This window comes from Agelaius phoeniceus, chromosome 5, assembly GCF_051311805.1.
Source record: "Agelaius phoeniceus isolate bAgePho1 chromosome 5, bAgePho1.hap1, whole genome shotgun sequence".
Taxonomy (NCBI): domain Eukaryota; kingdom Metazoa; phylum Chordata; class Aves; order Passeriformes; family Icteridae; genus Agelaius; species Agelaius phoeniceus.
The window spans coordinates 35,650,160-35,663,443 of record NC_135269.1 but is presented as its reverse complement, the minus strand read 5'-3'; the positions used below and the strand labels follow the sequence as shown (position 1 = coordinate 35,663,443).

General features: G+C 38.8%; 1 protein-coding gene across 10 annotated transcripts in view; it reads left to right on the top strand.

Annotated features, from left to right (window-relative positions):
* Positions 1–13,284, top strand: part of NAV3 (neuron navigator 3) — a 512,854-nt gene that overhangs the window by 400,308 nt on the left and 99,262 nt on the right. For all 10 annotated transcript variants that reach the window (XM_077178804.1, XM_077178805.1, XM_077178799.1 and 7 more), the window contains 3 exons: positions 4,107–4,215; positions 5,979–6,362; positions 9,735–9,854. In XM_077178804.1, coding sequence (XP_077034919.1) covers positions 4,107–4,215; positions 5,979–6,362; positions 9,735–9,854 — 613 coding nt within the window. The remainder of the gene's footprint in view (positions 1–4,106; positions 4,216–5,978; positions 6,363–9,734; positions 9,855–13,284) is intronic.

Genomic DNA, 13,284 nt, shown 5'->3' with positions numbered 1-13,284 from the left:
AATAGCCACTTTTGTTATATCTCTGCACGCCAGTGAGTATTTGAAGTCCACAGCCATAGGTGCTTCAAAGGCTGCTGTGTTACTTTTCATCTCTCAGCCCTTTAAGAGTGCTCAAAGTGTTCATTTCCAAAGCTTTGTTCTTCAGTCTTCAGTTAAATGGTTGAAGTAGCTGCTTGCTTTTCAAAGGTTATATGTCATGTGTCTAGCCTGAAGCTTCTTGCTGGTAGATATGTTAGCCCTGATTGTGTTTAAACATTAAGGACAAACTTTTTGCTGTGTATATAGTGTAAAAAGCTGTTACCTCAAAACAAGAAAGAAATAAGAATTCTCTTTGTGTGCATACCTTTTATTATTAGACTGTACCAGTAGGTTAAAAGGGCTTCTGCTAGAGATCAAAAGCTTGCTAGCAAAGAAGACTGAGCTCATACCTGCCTCTGCTCCTATTCAGCTGTTTGCCACTGACAAATCCCTGCTCTTTTGTAAGCCTCAGTTTCTCTGCTTGCAAAGTAAAACTGGTACTTTCCTTTCTGAATTAATATCTCATAGTGGACAGTTCTCTGGGGAAACGTTTATTATTTGTAAATCCTTTCATGCAAATCAGACAATTGATGGAATTATTACACTCCCATTTGCTTTGGGCTGTACATGTGCAGAAGAACAGAAATTATTATGAACAGTATTATTGAATGTGAAATTATGAGGGAGCTTCAGAAATGTGAATGTAAAAGTCTGACCTGGGTATCTAGTGGTTTCTGTAAAATGTCTATTTTGATTTCCTGTGAATGTATCACACAGTGTAAGAAATCAATGTATTTTCCAGAAATTTACTGAGGGAATAATGATTCACTGTTTATAGGCAAAAAATTGGGGACAATCTTTTGGAATTTTCATGTTTATAAATGATGAAGCTACAAATGATTGGAGGAAATGGCCTTTCTTGTGAGAGGAACAGAATTTTGACAGAAAGTTTCAGGTTACCCTAGTTCTAGTCTTATCCCAGTTTCCCCATGTGTGAAACAGAATTGATTTTTTTCTCAGTGTGTAAACCAGAATCACTTGAGATAACAAGACTGGGAGCTTTTCTGATATGTTAGGTCCTGCAAATATGGCCAGACAATATGATGACTGTGCTATATTATAAGAAACAAGGTACCCAGAGGAGTCTGGGATGCCTTTGAACCCAGTCCTGATGCAATAAGCACCGAAGTGTCTCCACTAGCAGGCAGGGTGTAGCTAGTTTTCTGAAAAATTAACATCTTCATCATCCCTATGGTCCTCTTTACAGAAGGAGGCTTGATGTGGATAGGGACTCAGTGCTATCATGAAAACAGAGGATCTTGTACTCAGTACAGAAAATTTCTTCACTGTCAACTGTTTATACCTTCTGACTTGTTCATCCATGGTACAGCAGGATTCCAGTGACATTTAGAGAATGATGGAAAGGAAAAAGAACTATTCCTTTCAAATCACTCTAGCAGTTAGTGGGAGATTTTTCAAAATAGTACTATGTAGTATTTTAATATAATAAAACTTCAATTTTAACTCTTTTTTTAGTTAAAACTGGTGGAAATTATCTGCTGTGTCACTGAGAGATCAAAAGAGATTAGATCTCAAGTTTTTCACCTCTGCAGGATAGAATAACCAAATTTTATGGTATAATTTGTCTGAAAGTGAAGTATTCTTTACTGTGAAAATATATTTTGGCAGCTTGCCATATATGTACCTTTTTATTTAATGTATTGCAATTATACCTCAAGGCTTTGTTATGCTGTTTACTGTGCAATACATATTAAAAAAGACAGCTGCTGTCATTTTTGGTGCAAGAATTTGCAATGTTAACATACAGCAAAGGACAACTGACAAGGATAAACAAGGAAGGAAAAGGGCAACGTCACTCTAAAATATGAATTGTATTCAGTTCCTCGAATAAATATTAAGTATTGCTTTGCCTTTAATTCTGCCTGCATAGACCCCAGAATTTGTCTTTCTGTGTAAATAGAAGATTTTCTTATACCAACAAGCTACTCTTTCACCTCTGGTTCAAGGCAGGGCAGGTAACATTTCCTGGATCTTCCTTATATAGGTATTATGGCAGGAATATAATGTGCTCTTGAAAGCCAATATGAATGCATTTGGCAGGGCAGGAAAGGCAAAGGGCAGTGACTGAGGAACTGAGTGCACCACAGACAGCTGGCTGGAGGCAGGCATGGACAGTGTGCCTGGAAATTGTCTGGGCTTTAAAAAGCAGTCTGAGTCTAACAGGATGTAATGTCTTCAGCCTAGCCTGGCCATGAGCCCTGCTGCCTCACAGGAAGCTCCAGGGTGCTGCAGAAACTTCTGCAAAGAGCTGCTGGGATCCATGAGTACACTGATTGCCAGTGCTTTAGCGAACACATGTAGCTTGAAACACAGTAAGAGTTGTAAATAATTTCAGTGACTGCAGACATTTGTCTCCTGCAAGACACTACATGTAAAAATGGACACAGGTAGTTTATTTTATGAAACTAAATATTGTGAACAGACATGGCCTTGGGGTGTGGCTTGAGAAGAGTTTGGCAGCAGTGCAGGACCTGTATCCCCACTTCATTTTTCCATCCTGTCCACGTGTTGATCCCGCTGTCAGTTCCATGGTGCCAAACCAGACATTTATAGACATTAGCATCATTATAGCACTGAAGAGTTTTTTGTGAGTGATGAAATAAGCAAACATAATTTCCCAAAGGACCATTTGTCTGCAGCAAAGAGGACAGAAGACACAACCAGGGCAAGGTAGATGGGAAAACCTCAAAACGGTATTGCTGTGAAAGCTGGTTTGGCATTAAGGCACAGCTGCATGTTATGTTGGCTAGTTAAATGCATTGTTTGCCTGTTGAGGAGGAATCAAAGTTTATATTAAATAATTTATTTCCATTTAATGTCAGAAGTTGAGATTTTTCTTAGCAGCCTACAGAGTGTTTGGGCAATAGGACCTGACTGCAGAAGGCCTGTGAGGTATGATGTGAAATTTGTAAATGATAGAGTCAAAAAGGAATTATTTGCACTTCAAGTTCAGCATTTTACATGTAACTCTAATACATGTAAAATACATCTAACTCTAATACATAACTCTAATGGCTTCTTGCCACCTTTCTTACAAGAAACAGGTACAGGACATGATCAGAAATAGAACACTAGCCTTGAAGAAATCAGAGATTTTTGTCATAGAATTTCTTTTGAAATTCTCTTGTTGTTCAAAAGTAAAATGAATTAAACTTCCTTGATCTATGAATTTCCTAGAAAACCTGCATTCCTGGGTTTTTGTGTATGACCACTGGAGGCTTCTTTGAGGTTTATGATGTTTCTCTTTTGTAACATATCGTACATAACTTCTCTCCTTTTTTAAATTTGTTTTTAATTGTATGACGTAAACATTGTTCTGGATGTTATAGGTGAAGTTCTGAAAGCTTCATTATCTGAGATATGAGACTAGCTTTTCACAATGGATCCTGAAGGCTGTTGAAAAGTCGAATTGTATAAATGATGTGTGTGCTTAGAGTGTTCAGATTTGTATCCCAAGAAGCATATTTTATTCTATCCCATATGAAGAATAATGTCCCTCTTCAGAAAAGCATTACAGTCTAGGAAAGATGCTTTATTAAGTGCCTTACTTAAGAAGTACTTTGAAATAGCCTGTGTTAATGTTAAGTGAATGCTGAAGAGTTGTTCTAAGAGTCATCCCAGTTTTTTCTGGGATGACAGATCACAGATTTACTGTGGCTTTTTTTCCTACTGAGTTATGTAAAATGTCAAGGACTAAAAAGGGACTTTATAATGTATCAAGTGGTCTGGGGCTGCATCCTGCCTTGATTACAGAGGATAAAAATCCCAACACTGTAAATCAGAGTTTCATTAATAGATTTGGGCCTGCCTTAATAGGCAGGTGGGGTTTTTTTACATACCACATGTTATTTATGAGCATATATGTGTTTTATTAATGAAAGGATGAAGTTTTATTTTTTAAAATATTAAAAGATATTTATGATCATATGTGTGCATTCTTGTGCACTTTATTCAACCTTATAAACTCACATGCTTAAGTCTAGGCTGGTTTTACTGTATTCTTCCAGGGGAAGACCCTGAAACAAGAAGAATGAGAACCGTCAAGAACATTGCAGACCTGAGACAGAATTTGGAAGAAACCATGTCCAGCCTTAGAGGGACCCAGATAAGCCACAGGTATACTGGTTTTGTGTAGACTATTAAAAATATGGACCATGGGAGAGTATTATTAGTTACTGAATGAATGAGAGACTTGCAAGGGAAAATTAGCTTTGACACTAAACTGCCTTAGCAACTTACATGTGACTTTAATATACTGTATTGTCAAAATGTCTTATACAATCATTCATAAAGACAGTTATTGTTTCATACACATTTATTTAGAAGCTGATAAAATTTATTTTAGGTAATTTTATAAGTAGATGTTGGGAATGAGATCAACTGCAAGGAAAAATCTAAATGTAAAAAATAAATATGTCAGCAATGAGAAAAGGACACACTGGTGTAGTGTTAGTTTTGAGCTCTCCAGTGGTTTTTTCCTCTCCTTCCCTTTTCTTCCCATATGAGCTCCCTTTTAATTTTGTTACAGATAAACCACCGCCTTCTGATTGGTCCCTGGGGTCTCTGCTAACTTTGTAACACACAAAACACGTCTCAAGCATTCCATGCATGTGATTATGTTTAGTCACACACTCATATAGTGGATTTTCCACCAAAATAGTTTTACCACAGCACCTTCAATGGTGCACAGATTAGTAAAACCTCTAGGGTCAGTATTCTCTTGTCCTAATCTCGGTTAAGATACCGGGTGTTTGGCATCATTCCCACAAGTAGAAGTTATAGAATCATGGAACCATTAAATTGTTTAGTTTGGAAAAGACCTATAAGATCACCAAGTCCAACCAATAGCCCAGCACTGCCAAGTCCACTAATAAACCCTGGCCCAAAGTGCTGCAGGTACAAGTCCTGTAGATAATTCCAGTAATGGTGACTCCATCTCTTTCCTGGGCAGCCTGTTCCAGTGCTTGGCAACCCTATCCATGAAGAAACTTTTCCTCATATCTACTGTAAACCTCCCCTGTTACAACTTGAGGCCATTTCCTCTTGTCCTATCACTTGTTATCTAGGGGAAGATGCCAATACCCATCTGACTGCAACCTCCTTTCAGGCAGATGTAGAGAGTGATAAGGTCTACCCTGAGCCTCCTTTTCTCCAGGCCACTCCCTCAGCCACTCCTCATCAGACTTGTGCTCCAGACTCTTCAGCAACTCCATTGCCCTTCTCTGGACACGTTCCAGCACCTCAATGTCTTTCTTGTACTGAGGAGCCCAGAACTGGACACAGGATTCAAGGTGTGGCCTCACCAGTGCCGAGTAGAGGGGGATAATAATTTCCCTGCTCCTGCTGGCCACACTGTTGCGATCCAGGTCAGGATACCATTGGCTTTCTTGACCACCTGGGCACAGCTGGCTCATGTTCAGCCACTGTCACCAGCACCCCAAGCTCTTTTTTTGCTGGGCTGCTTTCTAGCCACTCTGTCCCCAGCCTGTAGCACTGCATGGGGTTTTTGGGACCCAAGAGTAGGACCTGGTTCTTGGCCTTGGTGAACTTCACACAATTGGCCTTGCCTGTTGATCCAGCCTGTCCACACTACTCTGCAGAGCCTTCCTGCCCTCCAGCAGATGAACACTCTTGCCCAACTTTCTATCTTCAGCAAAGTGACTGAGGGGGCACTCAATCCCCTCATCCGGGTCATTTGTAAAAATACTAAACAGGACTGGCCTCAGTACTGAGGGCATATACAAACATATATGTGCATATGGTGAAAGTACATACAGAGAATTTTTAAAAACAAATTACTTTCCTCCAGCCTTCGCTTTTCTTGATTTCTCAGGAACATAGAAAGCACAGTTCACTGACTTCTCCATTCTGTTTGGCAGCACATTGGAGACAACTTTTGACAGCACTGTGACAACTGAGGTGAATGGGAGAAGCATACCAAGCCTATCCAGCCGATCAAGCGCTGTGACTTGGAGGCTGGGGCAGGCCAGCCCTCGGCTGCAGGCGGGAGATGCTCCATCCTTGGGTGCTGGTTATCCTCGCAGCAGCGCCAGCCGCTTCATCCACACAGACCCCTCTCGGTTCATGTACACCACCCCGCTCCGCCGAGCCGCTGTCTCTCGCCTTGGAAACATCTCTCAGATTGACATGAGTGAGAAGGGAACTGCTGATTTGGACATATCCTCTGAAGCTGATGTTGGTGGCTACATGAGTGATGGAGACATTCTTGGGAAAAGCCTGAGGACTGATGACATCAACAGTGGGTAAGCGGCACTTTTTCCTCATATGAACTAATGCATGATTGGTAGGAGTAGAATGATTTTTCTAAAAATTTTGGCACACAAGCAGAACTTGCATTATAGTTGGAAAATTTAAATAGACATATAAAAAAAATAAACCTCTAATCTGCCAGTGATACTCTCAGCTGCCTTCAAATTCTGTTCTTCTCCTTTAACATCAAAATTACTTTGCTGTGAACTTTGAATTTCAATATTACTTACTGGAAAATTCTGGTTGTCCTGTGAGCCATCAGTTTGCATTGCTTTCCCTGGGGTAAGTCTTCTTTTGGTATTTTTATGTTTTGTTTGAGATGGTATGTATGACATTGGATGCAGCTGATGAAAAGCAGTTGTTGACAGCACTGACTTTCTGTTTCCACTTCAGATATTGTCTAGCATAGTCATTGTAATGGGCCTTTATTGAAGGTTTTCAGCTGTGCATATCATTTGAGCAACAGCAGTATCTTTTCATTAAAGACTAGACCAGTTACTCTTTTAGTGTATCCAGGAGGAAGAATCACAATTTTTATATTTGTTTGCTCAATCAATTGGGGTACTGCAGTTTGAGGTGCTGCATTCCCTGTGTTTCAAATTCAACAATTCTTATATCAATCTAGGAACACAAGTCACTTCAGTCCTGTGTGTGTTAGACCTCCTAGAACATCATTAAAAAAGAACAGCCATGTTACAGTTTTACTCATACTTAAATTACTATTCACTGCTGCTTTTGGCACCTCAAGGCTGCTTGTTGACTGATGTAACACTATGTTAAATAGAAGTTCCATGGAGTACCTGGTCATGTCACACCACACTGCCTCACTCTATAATTTTAGAATTCTTGCTGTCAATCTAATCTCTTAGTTTGAAGCATGATTAGAGATCACTATGATTAGAGAATAGTGGGGGATGAAATTGAGTATGATACATTCCTAAAGGGAAATCTAAGTCTGTGATTAAAGCTCTCTCTGGAGTAGTGTCTCATCTCAAGCACCATCCAAAGATAGATCTCTAGAAAAAGCATCATTTTAAAGAAAGCAATTCCTGTATCTCCCTGGTCTACTTTTTCAGTGATCTGTGTATACAGCGCTGCTGACAACATTGTCCACAACACATCATTAATGACTGTCAAGTAGGATGCCATATTTATATGTGCTAGAAAATAGAAAATACATATGGAAAATATAATACTTTAATGTCTGAGGACCTCTTATCATAAAGGAAATATTAATGCTGGCTTCGACAGATGCATGGTTTTATTCAAAATTTCAAAAAAGGGAATCCTTTGCAGTGCCTCATGAGTTGTATTAATTAGCTTATCACATTAAAGGGTGAATATAGTCATCTTATGTGACTTTTCTTTGCATCTGTAATAAGGATAACTCAATAGATAGTAAGTTGCTCTGTGCTCAGTTAACATTTTTAGGTGCAGTAAATGTTAAAAACAAGTTGATAAGCTCTGAAATTTCAGGATTCACTGAGGCATGTAAAGTCTTATCTCCTCTATGCCTCTTCCATTATCAGTTTAATTACTTTAAACACTTGGGGAAAAGAATGCAGCAGTAATTAGAAATTAGTGCGAGGAAGGCCTGTTGCACTTGTCAAGTCTATCCTTACTTATACAGGGAAAAAAATGCATTTAGTCTGGATTGCATTCAAGCCACAGCTAAATTTAATATGCAGTTCTAGAGCTGTGGAATCTACTGGATAATTCACAGCTAGCTAAATAATCTGTCAAAAAAGTCTGAATTTTGTCTTTAATAAAAGATGAATATAATATGTAAATGTGACTGTTAATTGACCTTTGCAAACAAATGTGAAGTTACCTTTTCTAAACTCCAGATACCAAGGCTTCAGAAACACACTGCCAAACTACTGGCCAAATCTCACCCATGCTTTAAACACCTCAGAGTTTTGTTGAAAATAATCAAAGGAACCCTTTGTGTTTTAATGCACTTGAGGCTGCCTTCACCCATACTGCCACCCAGGACATGCTGCCTTCTCACACTGGAGCGACCACACAGGGCTCCACTGCTGCAGCTTTGCTCTCAAGGCCTGCACCTGTTCAGCCACCCCCAACCACGGGGATGGAGGCAAAGGCAGGTGCTCCCAGGCTGCTGAATTGGCCCTCAGGTCTCTGTCACAGATGACTTCAACTCTGCTCCCAGAAGGAACCACAGGGGGAGGGCCAACAGAACAGCTGGACTAGCAGCAGTGTGTGTGCGTGCCTTGGTTTGTGCCTGGGATTCTGTGTATTTGCTAAAGTTAAATGTTTGTGTGCTTGCATACATGCTTAGAGTGAAACGTGCATTTGTGTGGCACCATTTCATGGCTCAAGGAGAGCTTGTGTTAAAGACTGAATCAGGAGTAACTCTGGGAGATCATTTTAGCCATACACTTAACATTGGGACTACGCCTATTTCAGTAAGTCTGTACTTTATTTTGAGTAGGTTCAGTGAGGTACAGAATTTTTTTTCTGAATATTTGTGCTTCCATGTTCAGTGCCATACATGTGCATGGTCCTTCAAAAATAAATTTATGCTAACTTTGTTGGTAAATTAAAGTTATCAGAATATACAAAAGGGAAACAGAAAGAACAAGAGCCTAAGAGGGAGGACAGTTTAACAAAAGGTCCTTTGGGAACGTAATGGAGAGGTCCTGTGGGTAAGACAGGCTGATGATGCTGCTCCATTATAAGGGCCAAGACATCTCAGAGAGACAACCAAACTATAGGTAGACATTCCAGAAATTATTGCTGGTACTTGTAATTCATAATCTTTTAATGGTTCTCTAGTGAGTAAACAGCACTATACTCACTGTTTCATTCATTAGACATGCATTATAATGTGGGGAGAATCAAGTAAAAGAAGCACACAATACAAATATTCTTAAATATCGTAGTAAGGTCTTCAGTGAATATCTCTTTCATGTCCAAATAATTGCATCCCAACAGGGACTATAAATTTGGGTTCCTAATCTCTGTTCCCATTTGGATAAATGCAACTAATTTTTTTTTTTAAGCTGAAGTGATTTTTCTTGCACCTGGTGCTATTTTTTGGCAAAACCACAGTATTTAAAATGTGCTTTTGAACATACTTGAGAGCTTCAGTCTAAAAATATTTCAGTAAAAGAGGTTGGCCTGTAAGCCATGACAGAAAAAGGCAAATGATCCCAGAAAACAGGCAGATACCCAATCTCCCTATGCCAGGCACATAAAGTGGGAATATTTGGTATAAGTCTACCATCTAATAAGACAATCTGTACCTTAAACATTTGAATTTCACAGACCATTAACTTTAAAGTGAAACATGTTGCCAGATGGCCACATTTCCTACCAATTGACCACAAATTTATTTTCAGGTACATGACAGATGGAGGACTCAACCTATATACAAGAAGTCTGAACCGAATACCAGACCTTGCTGCCTCTCGAGACGTCATCCAGAGAGGGGTTCATGACGTGACTGTGGATGCTGACAGGTAACAGTGCTTTGCTAAGTAAAAACCTGTCTGAGCTCTATAAATATTTTGCATCCTTTGTACTTGCTAAAATATCATATAAGGAATAGGAAGCAAGCTTCTGAGGCTGCGAGTTTTCTGAGCACCCAAAATAGAAAATACCAGAATGAGTGGGGGAAAAAAACAAATTTCTCACATGGGAACATGACTCAGGAAGAATTTTTTGTTGTAGATGTAAGAGAAAATATTAAGAAGCCCATACCTTATTTGCAATCTTAAACTTCTGAAATGGGACATGATTTTTACAGGTTGCCTTATCAGTTGATAAGCAAAGGGAAAATTCACATGGTCTCTAGGCAGCAGACAGTTTGTGTGCCTGGTGACATGGTTCAGAACATATATTTGTATTTGGCTGGAGCTAGAATAATGGTCTTGTCTGCCTTGTTTTGCCCCTTGCAAGTATCAGAAGAAGGCAGTACCAGCAAGAAGTGAGAATTGGGGTTCTATCCCATTGTTTGTACAGTGTGAAAAAACAAACAACTCCATCCTGCCCTTATATATGGGTGTCAGCATAAAAAACATGCTCCCACTACTATGTCTGTTCTTGTTCCTTAAGCTTAAAGTAGATTCATATTGGTGGCTTGTATCCATATCTGAGAAATAAAAATTCATAACCCAGCTTTTGCAGAACTTGGAGCTGTCAGCTCTGAGGTTTTGGTCAGACCATCTTAGAGATAAGAAACAGCTGTGAAATTTGGCAATCTAAAATGTTATGGGGTCTATTTGAATGTCCTTGTTTTAAAATAAAGTTTCTTTTAGGAAAAAAAAAGTATTCAATCACAAAGGGGGCAAAGGGGGAAAAGGTTCATGGAGTGGTTCTGGTTTTATAAACCTGGCATACTAGGTTGAAGAAGTTCTAGGATATTTACCTAGGTATGATATAAGTTTTAATTTTCACGTTTTCTGATGAAAATATGCCTGTGACATAAGTCAGGAATAGTCTGAATTGGTCAAACAGTGTCAGCAATGCATCAGGATCAAGGCCATAATTTTCATCTAGGAAACCAGTTACTAAAAATAGGAGGTTGCTTTAGCTGACATCAGAGCATTTGTTGACCTTGCAGAAAAACCCTATTTTAGATAGAAATCCATATGAGCACAGATAGGTTCTTTGGAATGCAAGCATTGACATGATGCAAAGACCAGAGAAAGTGTGCAGTAGGTGTGTAAGAAAATAATTTGGATAGAACTCATGCAGTAACAGAAGGAAGAAATGAGATGTGGGCAGGAGGGACTTTTGTGGAGCTCTGTATGTGAGAACAGGAACCTTATGCTCAAAGTGAGAGAGAGGGTGGAAAATTTAGAGGCTGGCAGTCATGTAATTAGAGAATGTCACCAGTGCCCACAATTTTGTATGTCTCTCATTTTTGCCTTGGGAGGGAAGTTATTAGAGCTCTTCCCACTATGCAATATTCACACCCAGGTTTCAAACCATGCAGATTTCCCCTGGGGAAAAAACAAAGGTCCAAAATAAGGGATTTTTTACTTTTTCTTAGTATTCCTCAAGTTCTAGATGCCACTCAAACACTGGATGCTCATTTGTCTTAATGTAGGTATTTGTTGTTCTGTGCAGTGTGCAGGTTCATACATATTTTGCCAAGTCTATAAGCTACAAATGTAAAGTGTTACTTCAAGTAATGACTGCTTTCCCTTACACAAAGAAAGAAAACTCGATTCCTATGTTCTTCTCGACCCTCTAAATGAGGCTTCATGGAACATACTATGTTAATATTTAATTAAAAGGTTTGTCATAATGCACAAGCATAAGGTATTTAAGTTATGGCTATTCAGACAAATTCTGGCTTTCCCTGACCTTTCAATACATTACTTTTACAAACTTAATCATTCTTCATGGACATAGGAGGGAGGTTTTTTGCATATAAGTGCATGCTATTCCTTGAAAAAGCAAAAGTTGTTTAGGAAATGTAAAATGTAAAAAATTTTATGAGTTCTGATGATAATAAAACACATGCTTACCAAAACTGGTTGCAAAAAAACCTGTGGTGGGTAGAAAAAAATTGTTTATGATGATTTTCAAGAATGTGTTCTGCATTTATGATGTGAAATCAGGGGAAAAAAGCAATAGAGATTGCTGAGACTTCAGCAGAGTAAGCTTCGTTCCTTCACAACAGTGTAAGTACCTAAGATTTCACCTGATCTCACATAGCCTTTTACATCATTTTTTGTCCACTCTGAACAAAAAATGATAGGCTTCAAGGTATGCCTTGCCACTGGGATGATGAACTTCTGTGAAAGAGGATTATTTTCCTCACTGTCATCCCAGTAGATATGTGAAGGACACATGCATTTTCTCTGTGGTATCATTAATATAAGCCTTTTTCATAATTGGCAAGATCTGCCCTTGCCTTTCTGTTGTAAAGGACTCCGCTGGCATCTTTTTTTTGGGCAGAAAATAAATTATATGCTGCAAATATCTGATTTACATTAGCAAGCAGGAGAGAAGTTTTGGTATTTTGCCCATTACTAGAGGCAGCAACTTTTGCTGACAGCAATCCCATGTTCATGAAAACTCAACCATGTTCATGAAAACAGGTTTTTTTGACAACTTAAGTTATATCTTCTGCTTATATTTTAAAACTTTTTCTCTTTGTGACCTGGCAGTACAATATTCTTTAGAGATGTGGACTGATATCTTTGAGGGTAATGCCATTTCTGGTAAATTTATAAGTTCAGACTGATTCTCATTTCCTGGATCATGTAAAAAGACAGGAAGGTCCCCAGTGTGATGACACTAAATTGTTACAGAGAAAACCTGTATCTCCACATCTTTCCAAAAAGCAAAGGATTGAAGGATCTCCATGTTGGAAACCTAGCCTGAGAGAGCTCATCCCCATTGAATTGCTCTTTGAACTTCATAAAAGTAAAATTCACCAAGTCAACATAAGCCAAGGCTTAATGTTGCTTGCATAAAGCACATTGTTGCAGAAAGTAGTACAGGCAAATTGCTTATTCTGGTGAAGGGATTGTAAAGGCTGAAAGGACACTGGCAGCATCAGATGTCAACAGTTGTTTCATTAAGTGGTGGCCTTTTTTGTTTGTTTGTTTGTGGGTGTTTTGTTTGGTTGGTTTTGGTTTTGGGGTTTTTTTTAAATTGGATACTTTTTTAACTGGACTTTTTTGGTTTTGGTTTGTTTTTTGTTTTTTTTTTTAATAAATGCCAATTCCTTCCAATTTACCTTGTTTCAGTCACCATAAGAAATTAATCAGAGAGGAAGATGGATTTTCTTTATCGGGTATAACATGGGATATAGCTAAGAGAGTTCTCAGTGGTATTGTATTACATTTCATTTATTGTCCTGTCTACTTCCTCTACGGTCTAGCATTTGCCTTCTGGGACTTGTAGAGGGAGTATTTGAGGGAAATTCTTGGA